The sequence below is a fragment of the Protomyctophum parallelum genome (assembly GCF_964188405.1).
Source record: "Protomyctophum parallelum genome assembly, chromosome: 7".
Taxonomy (NCBI): Eukaryota; Metazoa; Chordata; class Actinopteri; order Myctophiformes; family Myctophidae; genus Protomyctophum; species Protomyctophum parallelum.
This window is the reverse complement of record NC_139705.1, coordinates 53,170,551-53,185,162: the sequence shown is the minus strand read 5'-3', so window position 1 is coordinate 53,185,162 and position 14,612 is coordinate 53,170,551. Positions and strand designations below refer to the sequence as shown.

The 14,612-nt window shown below is 44.7% G+C and overlaps 1 protein-coding gene across 1 annotated transcript in view; it reads right to left on the bottom strand.

Annotated features, from left to right (window-relative positions):
- Window positions 1–14,410, bottom strand: part of nsfl1c (NSFL1 (p97) cofactor (p47)) — a 35,478-nt gene extending 21,068 nt beyond the window's left edge. Inside the window, exons 1-5 of the mRNA XM_083768633.1 lie at window positions 14,290–14,410; window positions 10,655–10,761; window positions 9,365–9,442; window positions 3,087–3,258; window positions 1,286–1,387 (exon numbers count right to left, since the gene is read on the bottom strand). Coding sequence (XP_083624759.1) covers window positions 1,286–1,387; window positions 3,087–3,258; window positions 9,365–9,442; window positions 10,655–10,761; window positions 14,290–14,391 — 561 coding nt within the window. The 5' untranslated portion in view covers window positions 14,392–14,410. The remainder of the gene's footprint in view (window positions 1–1,285; window positions 1,388–3,086; window positions 3,259–9,364; window positions 9,443–10,654; window positions 10,762–14,289) is intronic.
- Window positions 14,411–14,612: the final 202 nt, after the last annotated feature.

The window sequence follows — 14,612 nt, the reverse complement described above, 5'->3', positions numbered from 1 at the left end:
AGGTCAGAATGGGTTAATCAGACCAGTGTGTGTCCTGTGGAAACCTTGTATGAATCTGATCTCAGGTCAGAATGGGTTAAATTGGTTGTTCAGTAATGAAGTTTTTGTTTTTGGAAAATGTATAGAGAAAGCATGGCAGTTACGTTGGAGAACGATGTATCCATGAGTAACTGTCTATTTGTGTATATGTATTATTATATATGTACAGTTTTGTGAGTGTGTTGTAAGCCTGTGCGGGCTGGGCATCTTATGATGTAGGACACTTTAATAAAAACTCTATCTATCTACCTATCCACAATGTTTTAGTGCTTTATTTACTCAATAACCTGTAGCACCGGTGCTGCGCTCTCAATTCATCCTGTAATGATTTCCTGTTAGCGTCTTGATCAACGCTAGTCTAGGAAAATTGGCCTCAGATCCTGTGCAGCAGGGGCGTGGCCCAGTGCGTTGCGTTTCAAATGAAATGCCAATCAAAAGACAGGGGCGGGTTCCACATGGAGTGGGCGCTACATCTAAATAAGACGGAAGGGAAACAATTGCTCCTTGAGCGGTGGTGGCCTACTACAATTCAGTTTGGAATTGGATTCCCTTCGGACTATTTTCATGGTATGCACACACAGTGCTTCAGACCGGAAAGGGGAGTGTCCGCTCAGATTCTGAGCGCAACGTACTTCCCTCACAGGGATACGGTCCTTTTTTCCCAGAAGTCTTTCTCGCCCGCCTAGTGGCGAAAAATAAAACTTCTGGGAACTCAGATTAGATCAACGCTGATGAAGGCTATGTGAGCTGCCTGAAACACGTGCTGCGTTGTTGGTCTCGGTGATATTATGACTCGTATCATATGAGGAAAATAAAATGATGAAAAGAGTTCTGCTGGATTGCTTATCTTCTAGTTGCATTGTTTGACCGTGCCTGCCTGTATACTGCCTAAAGCCTCGACGTAAGTAATTACTTTGGAAGTGCAAAGCGCTGTTGTTAGTTTCTGTTTCTAAACCTTCTGGATCAATGCCAGCCAGGCAGGTCCATTAGGACACCTAGTGGCTGGATTCGGTGTTTCCGGTTTAACCGGTGTCGAGAAGCACGGTGGAAACGGTGGGGAAATTCTAACACCGCGACATCTCTAGCGCGGACGGTTAGCTCAACCTGCCGCGGGTTCGACTCCCGAGCCCGACTCCCCATCTCTCTCTCTCTCCCTTTCCTGTATAATTACCGTACCCTATCAAATGAAGGCAAAAAAACGCCCAAAAAATATATAATAATGGAAATAATGAAATGTGAAACTCACGTCCTGTTGGCTGTTGGCACCGGCCCGCCTCTCTGTGCTCGCCACGTATGCAGACTCCTCCTCGGGGGCGGCGCCCAGCCTGTAGCCGCCACCACCAAACGCCTGGGGGGGGGTAAGGAAAGGAAAGGTACCATGTTTACCTGCAGGGTAACTGGACTAAGAAAGGTACTATGTTTACCCAGGGTAACTGGACTAAGGAAAGGAAAGGTACTATGTTTACCCAGGGTAACTGGACTAAGGAAAAGAAAGGTACTATATTTACCTGCAGGGTAACTGGACTAAAGGTACTATGTTTACCTGCAGGGTATCTGGACTAAGGAAAGGAAAGGTACTATGTTTACCTGCAGGGTAACTGGACTAAGGAAAGGAAAGGTACTATGTTTACCTGCAGGGTAACTGGACTAAGGAAAGGAAAGGTACTATGTTTACCCAGGGTAACTGGACTAAGGAAAGGAAAGGTACCATGTTTACCTGCAGGGTAACTGGACTAAGGAAAGGAAAGGTACTATGTTTACCCAGGGTAACTGGACTAAGGAAAGGAAAGGTACTATGTTCACCCTGAGGGTAACTGGACTAAAGGTACTATGTTTACCCAGGGTAACTGGACTAAAGGTACTATGTTTACCCAGGGTAACTGGACTAAAGGTACTATGTTTACCCAGGGTAACTGGACTAAAGGTACTATGTTTACCCAGGGTAACTGGACTAAAGGTACTATGTTTACCCAGGGTAACTGGACTAAAGGTACTATGTTTACCCAGGGTAACTGGACTAAAGGTACTATGTTTACCCAGGGTAACTGGACTAAAGGTACTATGTTTACCCAGGGTAACTGGACTAAAGGTACTATGTTTACCCTGAGGGTAACTGGACTAAAGGTACTATGTTTACCCAGGGTAACTGGACTAAAGGTACTATGTTTACCCAGGGTAACTGGACTAAAGGTACTATGTTTACCCAGGGTAACTGGACTAAAGGTACTATGTTTACCCAGGGTAACTGGACTAAAGGTACTATGTTTACCCAGGGTAACTGGACTAAAGGTACTATGTTTACCCAGGGTAACTGGACTAAAGGTACTATGTTTACCTGCAGGGTAACTGGACTAAAGGTACTATGTTCACCCAGGGTAACTGGACTAAAGGTACTATGTTTACCCAGGGTAACTGGACTAAAGGTACTATGTTTACCCTGGGTAACTGGACTAAAGGTACTATGTTTACCCAGGGTAACTGGACTAAAGGTACTATGTTTACCCAGGGTAACTGGACTAAAGGTACTATGTTTACCCAGGGTAACTGGACTAAAGGTACTATGTTTACCCAGGGTAACTGGACTAAAGGTACTATGTTTACCCAGGGTAACTGGACTAAAGGTACTATGTTTACCCAGGGTAACTGGACTAAAGGTACTATGTTTACCCAGGGTAACTGGACTAAAGGTACTATGTTTACCCAGGGTAACTGGACTAAAGGTACTATGTTTACCCAGGGTAACTGGACTAAAGGTACTATGTTTACCCAGGGTAACTGGACTAAAGGTACTATGTTTACCCTGAGGGTAACTGGACTAAAGGTACTATGTTCACCCAGGGTAACTGGACTAAGCTCAAGAACTTGTTTACAGCCAGGCCCTGCTCATAGAACATTTCATGGTAGAGGTTCAATGCCTTGCTCCTGTAGTACTCACCCTGGCTCCTCTGCTGCTCTCCCCCGGACCACCCTTCCCTCTCCTGTAGTACTCACCCTGGCTCCTCTGCTGCTCTCCCCCGGACCACCCTTCCCTCTCCTGTAGTACTCACCCTGGCTCCTCTGCTGCTCTCCCCCGGACCACCCTTCCCGGGGCGGTCCAGGGGCACGGCTCCGTGCTCCTTGGCTCCCTTGAACAGATCCTCCACCACCTCGTTGGAGCTCTTCTTCTTGGGGGGCCCGACGATCTGCTGCCCGCTGCGCTCCGACCCGCCCGCAAAGAACCTGGGCGGTAAAGGGGTGAGATAGTTGGTACCCATTCTGACCTGAGATCAGATTCTAAAAATATCTTCTACATCCTGACAGTTTTCTGAAAAAGCTATGTTTCTATGTCAGTCGTTCTTCGATTTTTCAAAAATAGCAGACCTACAAGCTCGTAGCGTGCTATGAGCTTGTAGATCTGCTATTTTTCAATAGCTAAAGCATAACATGATGCTAACACCAAAACAGGTTCCCACCTAAAATGGGTTAAAAAAAAACATCCGCTTCAAATGTTATCAAACGATAATCACCTCACCGGTAGGTTACTCATCACTCCGATACGAATGGAGCCAGCAGGCTCGCCTGGAGACGACTGCGTGTATTCTCCACGGAAACGCAGAAGTTAAATTACTGCCGCTTGAAGCGAAAACATTGTGAAACTGACTTACGTGGCCGGTTAAAACTTATATGAGGTTAGGGAGGAGGAGGACAGTGTGTCTAGTGTGTGATTTGAAAGAAATTGAAAATGAAATTCATTTTTTTGTTTTACTGCCCATTATATGAAGAATTAAGACATGTATTATTTTGTAAAATGACAACCATCTGTGCTAACTTTTTCTTGTTAGAGGACTATGAAAAACTTTTTATGCAAAGCGTGGGAAAAAAGGCAGAATGTTTTGTTTGTGTAAAAAAAAACAACAACAAAACAAACCTGTTTCTTGTACACAATGCAATGGTGTGTCCTGTAAGTCCATGTGGGCTGGGCGCCTTTGGTGCATGACACAAAAATAAATAATCTATCTCTATCTATCTTAAGGGACTTACGTGGCCGGTTAAGACTGATATGAGGTTAGGGGACTTACGTGGCCGGTTAAGACTGATATGAGGTTATAGGGGACTTACGTGGCCGGTTAAGACTGATATGAGGTTAGGGGACTTACGTGGCCGGTTAAGACTGATATGAGGTTAGGGGACTTACGTGGCCGGTTAAGACTGATATGAGGTTAGGGGACTTACGTGGCCGGTTAAGACTGATATGAGGTTAGGGGACTTACGTGGCCGGTTAAGACTGATATGAGGTTATAGGGGACTTACGTGGCCGGTTAAGACTGATATGAGGTTAGGGGACTTACGTGGCCGGTTAAGACTGATATGAGGTTAAGGGGACTTACGTGGCCGGTTAAGACTGATATGAGGTTAGGGGACTTACGTGGCCGGTTAAGACTGATATGAGGTTAGGGGACTTACGTGGCCGGTTAAGACTGATATGAGGTTATAGGGGACTTAAGACTGATATGAGGTTAGGGGACTTACGTGGCCGGTTAAGACTGATATGAGGTTAGGGGACTTACGTGGCCGGTTAAGACTTATATAAGTAATAATTAATTATTATTATTATTAGGTGTCCCAGGTGGTATGCAGCTCCGTTTATACTTTTCCAGCAAAGTCTGCGGACAACTGCCATGCAGGGCTCGACAGTGCGACTAGGTGCTCGCATTTGCGACAAAACATATCACCGTGCGACTTGTAAAATTAGATTTGTAGCACAGGTGCGACTACAGGATTTGACCATTGAATCGTGATAAAGACAAGTCTCTGTCTACAGCAAGTGCACATTCTATAGTCGCCGTTCTATACCTAAATTTATATTTCTGAACGGCGGTGTCGTTCGCCAAAAAGAGCAGAGCTACAAGCTAACAACGTGTCGAGGCTCAATGCGGCGTTCATTTGGAGATCTGTCCCCATTGCTCCCACCGCCCCGCCCCTCCCTGTGTTGCTGCTCAGTTCTCTTCTCCGTCAGCACTGAGCAGCGGAGCGAACGCAGCAGGGTAGCACAGAAGACAGAAGGAGTTGCTAGGACCCCGACACGTTGAATACTAAAGTTATTTAGAAAGTTTGTAATGTTAAAACATCACTTGATATAACGTTTAACCAAACGTGGGTGAAACAGCGTGCAGCCGCGCATGTAAAGAGTGCACGTGCGCACGCACATGGAGTGGACGGATTGATTGATATACCAAAACAACCCTTGCTTAGCACCTCGCTTACAAAAGCGTGTGCGCAGCGCAATATTATGAATGACCGACCTGGCTGGATATATTATTAGTCAGTGGCTAGCTCAGGTCCATAACTCTAAATGCAACGCATTAGACTAGAGCTATGGACCAGAGCTAGTCAGTGGCCTCACTGGCCTGCATAACGAGCAACGTAAAAAAGGCAAAGATCCCCCCCACCACCTCCTTCCACCACGCCGAGGTGTAGCCTTATGTCCGATGTTCTGTCTGAACTGAAGCAGTCAGAGCCAAGGAGAATGTTATATTACTAATTCACCATCAAGCAGACTCTGCACTAAATGTCACACTCACATGATGGAACAGCAAGATAAAAACGGATAGTCTGTCCATCCATTCATAAAATGAATTGATTATCTATCTATCTATCTATCTATCTATCTATCTATCTATCTATCTATCTATCTGCATACCAAACTAATAGTCTATCAGTATAAAAATTATATAGTATTATATAAGTATTATAATTATATAGATTATATAAAAAATATGATATCCAGATGAATATCAATATTGGGATCATTTCTGAAAATATATTGTGATATAATATTTTGCCATATTGCCCGCCCCTACCTCATATCAGAAGAAAAATCACACCTGTGTGAAGTGAGAGGCACTCTTATCATCATACATCAGATCTAATTTCTCCGTTTCATTTTCAATGGCAAATATTGAGACGTGTGGGGACTAAAGCTGTATATAGGAGGGGCTAGCACCCCTCAAAAACACATTATTTGATAACTTTTCATCGTGCTCCTAAAATAATTTGTGTGCTACTAGATTTTTCAACTTAGGCGCACACGTGCTACTTGGAAAAATGCTAAGCGTCGAGCCCTGCTGCCATGTCGTATCAGTGTTGTATATTATGAATCATCCTTCAAACATGAGGTCCATGGCAACACCCTGCCCTGATGGCTGGAGAAATGACTGTGCTGTGGGAACAGCAAGCGATGACACACCCCTCCCTTAACCCAATGGCCCACAGCTCCAGCCCAGCACAATGTGATGATGCTGCAGAAAGCATCTATGATGCCCCCCCTCCCCGCCACCCCCACGGTAGCAGTGAATGGAGTGGAACCAGGAATAGTAATTTGGTGCATTCTGGAATCACAGAAAGCCGTTTAGGGACATTACACCTCTCAGATTATAGGGGACGTTCTAGGTTAAGATACAGAGAGATGGGCGTGCCTAGGGTTATAATACAGCCTGGAAAAGGACTGGGACTACCTACGCCTTCAGGGTAGAAGACTGTGCAGGACAGACAAAAATAAAATAGTAACATATGCAACATATTTTATTTTTACTCTTTTTCTTGCACTCATTATTCTATCCCTTTGTTTGCTGTGCTTGCTGTGTTTTGTTGTTTGAATGTTATGTTATCTATATGCTGCTGCATTGTCTGTAAGGAAGCCAAACTAAAATAACGTTTACTAGGTTTGGGCAATATATCGATATTACCGTTTACCGCGATATTTGAAATCAATATCTGTAATATAGAGTATATAAATAATATCGAATACCGATAATACCAAATATCGTAATTTTACGGACATGTAAATATGGATTTTCTTTTAAATAAACATCTACATTACTGTATGTGTGTGTCTGTGTGATGAATTTACAAGTATTTCATTTTAAACAACTATAATTTGCCTAATAACTTAGTGTCCGTGCATTGACTGGCACCGACGCTGAATTACGGCGACGAGGCGACAGCAGCATTGTCGGACCGCCTCCGCCCAGGAAAGCAAACAAAACATGGCGCCGGTGAGAGTAACAAGTCTATAGCAAGTTGGTTCGTAAAAAAAACATCTGGAAATACTGCTGTTTGGCAGCATTTCGGGTTCCAGCCAAATTAAAAAGGTAATCGATAATACCGATAATCGCAATATTATTCACGGCATCAATACCGATATAAAAAAATCTATATCGCCCAAGCCTAACGTTTACTCTTATGTACCTGTAGTGTACACAAGATGTAACAAATTCCTTGTTACAGGGGTATGTTTATTTGTATGCCAGTGGTGTAAGCTCTGAACTCGTTGTTGTTTCGTGAAAGCAATGACAATAAAGATCACTCTTTCTATCTATCAACTGCAAACAATGAACTAGTGACACACATTGGACTGGACAATGGCGAGTCCATGACTCATATTATAGAGGCCGATGCACTCCTCAAAAGGCTGGTGACGGGTGCGTGGGGCAATAGAGCATTATATGATGAAAAGGGTATCTTTGAAAGACAAAGAAGAGGACACTGTCAGTCAGACACATACAAATGATGCTCTTTATTTGGCTGACGTTTTGGTCGCTTAGACCTTCATCAGGACAGACAATACAAGTTGCGACGCGTTGTGTGCTTGTAGATCTGCTATTTTCAGCATGCAACAAAGGGTAAAATTACTTATACCGGATCTCTTGTCCACTATACACCTAACATTTTAGTCTAGTTTTTATCTGTTGACGAAATTGTCAGTATATTTAGTCTGGTTTTAGTCATCATAGCTTAGTTTTCATTTAGTTTTCGTCAGTGGAAAAAGGTAGTCGACAAACATTTTTCGTCTTAGTTTGTCAACAAAAACAACACTGGGTCTAAGCCACCGAAACGTCGACCAAATAAACAGCAAAAATAAATTGGCAAGTTACTGACAGTGTGTGGGAACTCTCCTTTGACTTTCTAACCCTAACCCCTAACCCAAGTTACTGACAGTGTGTGGGAACTCTCCTTTGACTTTCTAACCCTAACCCAAGTTACTGACAGTGTGTGGGAACTCTCCTTTGACTTGCTAACCCTAACCCAAGTTACTGACAGTGTGTGGGAACTCTCCTTTGTCTTTCTAACCCTAACCCTAACCCAAGTTACTGACAGTGTGTGGGAACTCTTATTTGTCTTTCTAACCCTAACCCTAACCCAAGTGACTGACAGTGTGTGGGAACTCTCCTTTGACTTTCTAACCCTAACCCTAACCCAAGTTACTGACAGTGTGTGGGAACTCTTATTTGTCTTTCTAACCCTAACCCAAGTTACTGACAGTGTGTGGGAACTCTCCTTTGACTTTCTAACCCTAACCCTAACCCAAGTTACTGACAGTGTGTGGGAACTCTTCTTTGTCTTTCAAACACACCCTTTCCATCCAGTCATGACTCATGTCACTTGCAAGCTTGGCTTCGGTTTAACCCATTCTGACCTGAGATCAGATTCATACGAGGTTTCCGCCGGACACACACTGGTCTGATGAACCCATTCTGACCTGAGATCAGATTCTAAAAATGTCAGTCGCTCTTCGATTTTTCAAAAATAGCAGACCTACAAGCTCGTATCGCGCCACTCGGTGGCGCGATATGAGCTTGTAGATCTGCTATTTTTAAATAGCTAAAGCATAACATGATGCTAACACCAAAATGGGTGCCCGGTCAGAATGGGTTAAATGCTCACCAACAAAGAGCAACTGGACTCAAACCGGGCAGACTCACCGTTATTACGCACATCATTACTGCCACCTGCTGGACGCAAAGCCAACCTCAGACTGCAGAGGGCTGTGTGATTTAGAGGGTGCACACACAGCACTAGAACGGATGCTGTGGGCGTCCACCTTTATGCTAATAAAGAGCGTCAATGCTGCTAGCGAGCTAAACTATAGCCATCCTTGCTCTAGAAAGCGCCAATGTTTCCATCTAGACCACCGGATAGTCAGCAAAGACCTCCGAACATCGTTTTATCCAAACCACGGAGAGCTCCGTAGATTAAGAGTTATTCAGCTTTTAGTCAGCCTGTATAATGGGAGGTGGACGGGACCGCTGTCGCGCAACCCGGTCTAGGATCGCTAAAGAAGGAAAGGCCGAGCCAAAATAATAATGAAAAAATAGAAATCAGCGATCCGGTTTGATATCAATAATAAATCTTATCTGACAGGAGCGGAAAGGGAATGACATTCCTTATGGCGGAGCGTTACGTCACAAGCAGTAAGTTATACTTTAGCCGTTGAAAAATAGCAGATCTACAAGCTCAGAGCGCGGCACTCTCGAGCTTGTATTCTTCAAGGAATTGACAGACTCACCTCTGGCCTTCCTCTTCGTCACTCTCGTCCTCCGCCTCGTGCATCAGATCTCTGAAGGAGGTCACTCTGGGCTGGACACTACCAACACACAGAGCAAATGGACAATGTTTTTTAACCCATTCTGACCTGAGATCAGATTCTAAAAATGTCTTCTACATTCTGACCCGAGATACAGTTTTCCATTCTGACCCGAGATCAGATTCTAAAAGAATGTCAGTCGCTCTTCGATTTTTCAAAAATAGCAGACCTACAAGCTCGTGAGCATTATGAGCTTGTAGATCTGCTATTTTTCAATAGCTAAAGCATAACATAATGCTAACACCAAAAGGGGTTCCCGCTCAAAATGGGTTAAGGGGCAGCGGTGGCTCTACGGGTTAGAGGAGCGCCCTTGTTTTGCCGAAAGGTTGACGGTTCGATTCCCCCGGACGGAGAAGGAGAAAAGTAGGTCGGGAAGTGATTGGTCATCACTCACCCAACACCGCTAAAGTGCCCTTGAGCAAGGCACTGAACCCCCAACTGCTCCAGTGGAGCTGCTTAGTGGCCAACAGTATAAGACTGAGGTTGTACTGAGGGTGTGTATAGGCAGGGCTCAATGTACTCAGAGAAATGCACCCAAAGACCTGCACACCGTCTGCACTGGCAATACGAATACTTTATTTAGGTAACGTTTAGGTGCCTGAAGAAGGTCTGTGACTGAAACGTTGCCTAAATAAAGTTCGTATTGCCAGTGCAGACGGTGTGCAGGTCTTTGCGCACTTTGTGTGGGGGTGCATACTTAGTTTAGAGACTAGTCATTGGTTAGACACGGGTTAAGGTTAGGTTTAGGTGTGCTGCCCCGTGGGAGGTTAGGGTTAGACTAGTCATTGGTTAGACACGGGTTAAGGTTAGGTTTAGGTGTGCTGCCCCGTGGGAGGTTAGGTTTAGACTAGTCATTGGTTAGACATGGGTTAAGGTTAGGTTTAGGTGTGCTGCCCCGTGGGAGGTTAGGTTTAGGGTGAGGGTTTGAGATAGGTTGGAGTTGTATAGGACTCATGACTGGTCTAACCAATGACTAGTCTAAACCAAACTAGTACTCATTTTTCTGAATGTTTGTTTAACTAAAAACAAACATTAAACCCGGCCCGGCCTCAACGATACACAGAGCAATGAAGAGAAGAACCAGAGTCAACGTTACCTGCTGGGCCCGGTGGACCGCGACACAGAATAAAGAGAAGAACCAGAGTCAACGTTACCTGCTGGGCCCGGTGGACCGCGACACAGAATAAAGAGAAGAACCAGAGTCAACGTTACCTGCTGGGCCCGGTGGACCGCGACACAGAACCGGATCCACTCTCGGGCTGGGGAAGGGTCACGATGTCGTCTTCACCACCGTCCTCAAAGAAACTAGCCAGGGCGAGCTGGAGGAGGGGGGGGGACAGAATTTCATTGATTGATCGAAGTATTTATTCAACAGTTTGCAGAATTACAGTACATTTCAAGCACAAACTCAATACAAAGACTGTTAACTGTGAGTGACCCAACGACCCAATTAAGCATTACACTTGTTTACAACAGGGTCCACCATGTTAAATTCATCAAAACATTTAGAGACGTACAAATAGACACTTCTATATAGTTAAAGAAGAAGAACAGGAATTTATCATAAAGGAAGCAAAAAGGGAAAAGATACATATACAGTGAGGGGAAAAGGGGAGGGGGCGGTGGGTGGGGATTCAGATTTTCCAGGGGCCAGTTTTGAATTGCAGTCGTCCGTAGGTGCCCTTTGAGAGCGGTTTTGAAGGAGCCACTAAGGAAAGTAGGCTTTCTAATGACACAACCCGCCTTTGTTTTGGTGAGTAGCAAAAACGTTCTTTTTAATTACGCTAAAGAGGAGAGGCTATAGTCTGAGTTCCATGTGAGATTTAAAAGCAAAAGTAGCAGAGCCTTACTGCAGAGTAAAGGCCTATTCATAGTCTGGACTTTCGGTGGTGAGGTGACCACCGCTCCGGTGGTGAGGTGACCACCGCTCCGGTGGTGAGGTGACCACCGCTCCGGTGGTGAGCTGACCACCGCTCCGGTGGTGAGCTGACCACCGCTCCGGTGGTGAGGTGACCACCGCTCCGGTGGTGAGCTGACCACCGGAGCTGAAATAACGTTGAGCGGTGGTGAGTAAAAACAGAGAGAAGGGCTGGAGCGGTGGCGGTGGTTTGCTCTTCACCGCGGCTCGTGACGTCATGTTGTAGTTCGGTGGTCACCTAACCACCGTAAATCCAGACTATGTATGAGCCTTTAGGCTATGGACCTGAGCTACAACCAAACCCACAACACCAGAGGGAGTTCAACAAACCATGTGCAACCCAGATTCGGCACAAACGTCAAGGGACTCAAATTCATTTCGCTCCTATGCCACCAAAATGTCGAACGCCCTACCAACTGTCATTAACAGATGTGAATCCCTAGACTCCTTCAAAACCGCTCTCAAAGGGCACCTACGGACGGCTGCAATTCCAAACTGGCCTCTGTAAAATCTGAATCCCCCCCCCCCCCGCTCCCCCCCCCCCCCCCCCCTCACTGTATATGTTTTTTCCTCCTTTATGATGATTTCCTGTCTTTTGCCGCTATATAGAAAGTGTCTATTTGTACGTCTCTAAATGTTATGATGAATTGAACATGGTGGACCCTGTTGTAAACAAGTGTAATGCTTTATGGTGTCGTCCACTCACAGTTAAGTTTTTTGTATTGAGTGGTGCTTGAAATGTTACTGTAATTCTGCAAACTGTTAATAAATACTTCAATCAATCGATGGCCTCACGTCACTTACAGCTATTATCCCATTCTGAACGGGAACCCATTTTGGTGTTAGCATCATGTTATGCTTTAGCTATTGAAAAATAGCAGATCTACAAGCTCATAGCGCGCCACCGAGTGGGCGCGCTACGAGCTTGTAGGTCTGCTATTTTTGAAAAATCGAAGAACGACTTGACATTTTTAGAATCTGATCTCGGGTCAGAATGGGTTAATCAGAACCAGTGCGTGTCCAGTGGAAACCTCGTATGAATCTGATCTCAGGTCAGAATGGGTTAATCAGAACCAGTGTGTGTCCAGTGGAAACCTCGTATGAATCTGATCTCAGGTCAGAATGGGTTAATCAGAACCAGTGTGTGTCCAGTGGAAACCTCGTATGAATCTGATCTCAGGTCAGAATGGGTTATACATCACTTACAACGCTGTTAAGTTTGGCCATGGATTTTTGAATACAACCCAAGTGTGGAATCAAAGCGTTATAATTCTGCCTGATAAACCATAACAAATACTGTCGCAATCCAGGGATGATGTTGCAGTTTCACTGTCAGTCCTCTAAATATATAATTTAGAGGATAATATAATAAAGGTTTAGGAAAAAGCTTTGCAGTAGAAAACTACTGGCCATTTTGACCAGTGTTTTTTTTTAACCAGTGGTCCGGAGACCACCAGTGGTCCTTGAGGGGGTTCCATAGTTAAATCATAGTTTGGTAACTAGATCCAAACTCTAACTAAGATCCCTTAGATCTTTAACTATTGAGAGTGTAAAATGAAACCAAATGGACCCTCCCGCGGTTCCATTTGGTTTCATTTTACACTCTCAAGAGTTAAACTATTGTTAAACATCTGCATTACTTAATTTACAAGAAGTCTACATAAGTATAGTCCTATGCTACCATTATCAATTTGGAAAGAATTGTGGACAACATCCAACAACAACAAACAATATATGCTTTAGTTTTGAGTCTAAATGCCCTCAAATACAAGACAAATAAAGGGCCTTTTGTATGAAAAGGGCTGAAAAAAACCCACAGATTTTTGACAATGTAGCATCAATGTGGCTAGCGGTGTATGCTAGCACGACTCAACCAAACAGTTAAAAGAACAACATGGCTCAATGGAACAACACAACGTAAGAGACGGTGAGCCCTGGCAATTTGGCACGATATCTGTGTGTATGATCTTTAACATGACAGTTTAAAAACTGTACAGCGTTTATAGTTAGAGCCCCACACACACACACACCCTGTCCATTGTTGAAAGAAAGGGTGACTTGCACAAAAACACCGCCGGCAAAACCAAACCGGTGGGTTGGCTAACGTGTTAGCCCAGCGTGCTAACAGGCAGAGCCTCCATACAGTTAGAGACCAGAGTTAACACGACAACTCCGTTCACTTCATGGGGCTTGATCAGTCCCAATGGAGGCTCTCCTACATAGACTTCTATAGGGAACGGGGGACAACCAACTGGGACAAGTCCTGCACCGAAATGCAGGGTAACAGCCCATCTTTAATGACCTTTAAATCCCTTTATTTTAGATTGTTTTGTAGTAATAGTACAACATAAACATTAAAGGAGACTTTAGTTGTCACTGTGCATTGCTTTAAGACAGTTGTCATGTTGCACACATGCTTAAAAAGAGCTCTTATCCCATTCTGATCATGTTATCGCATTCTCATCATGTTATGCTTTATAGCTATTGACCTACAAGCTCATAGCGCGCCACTAGCTTGTAGGTCTGCTATTTGTTTTTGAAAAATCGAAGAGCGACTGACATTTTTATAGAATCTGATCTCAGGTCAGAATGGGTTATAATCAGACCCAGTGGAAACCTCGTATGAATCTGATCTCAGGTCAGAATGGGTTAAAACTGTTGTCATGTTGCACACATGCTTAAAATAGCTCTTATTATTTGCACCACCCCTCGTTGAAAACAATGTATTTCCAACTCCAGCTCGTCCCACTCCAGGCTGCATTAGAACAGGTTTCTGCCCCCTCAATGTCCTAACTCTTCTCCTAGAAGGCTCTGCTAACAGGCTACTGTACTGACAACTATAATAACTGACACTGTACGCTGTTGTTATTCCAGTTAAAACCCAGTTATATGGACCTCTCCGGGCCGTGGTGGTACTGGTGTAACGCACCTGCAGGTTCCACCCGGCGGACTCCAGGAAGAACCTGGCCCTCTCCTCGTCCACATCGGTGACGGTAACGAACTCCCGCACCGACTCCTCTTGGTTCGCCATTTTGGATGTGCGGCCGCCGGCGGTGCTCCAGTCTGCGATAAGGGAACTTCCGGCTCCACCTGGGGAAACAAAGCAGCAACCGCACAGTGGTTCCTATCGGGAGAGTAGATCAGTGGGGTTTTCAACCGGTGGTCCTTTGAGAGGATTCAAGGTGGTCCTCAGCTTAAATGATGGAGAGTTGATGACCTTTAATGGACCCTTGAGAGCGTAAAATGAAACAA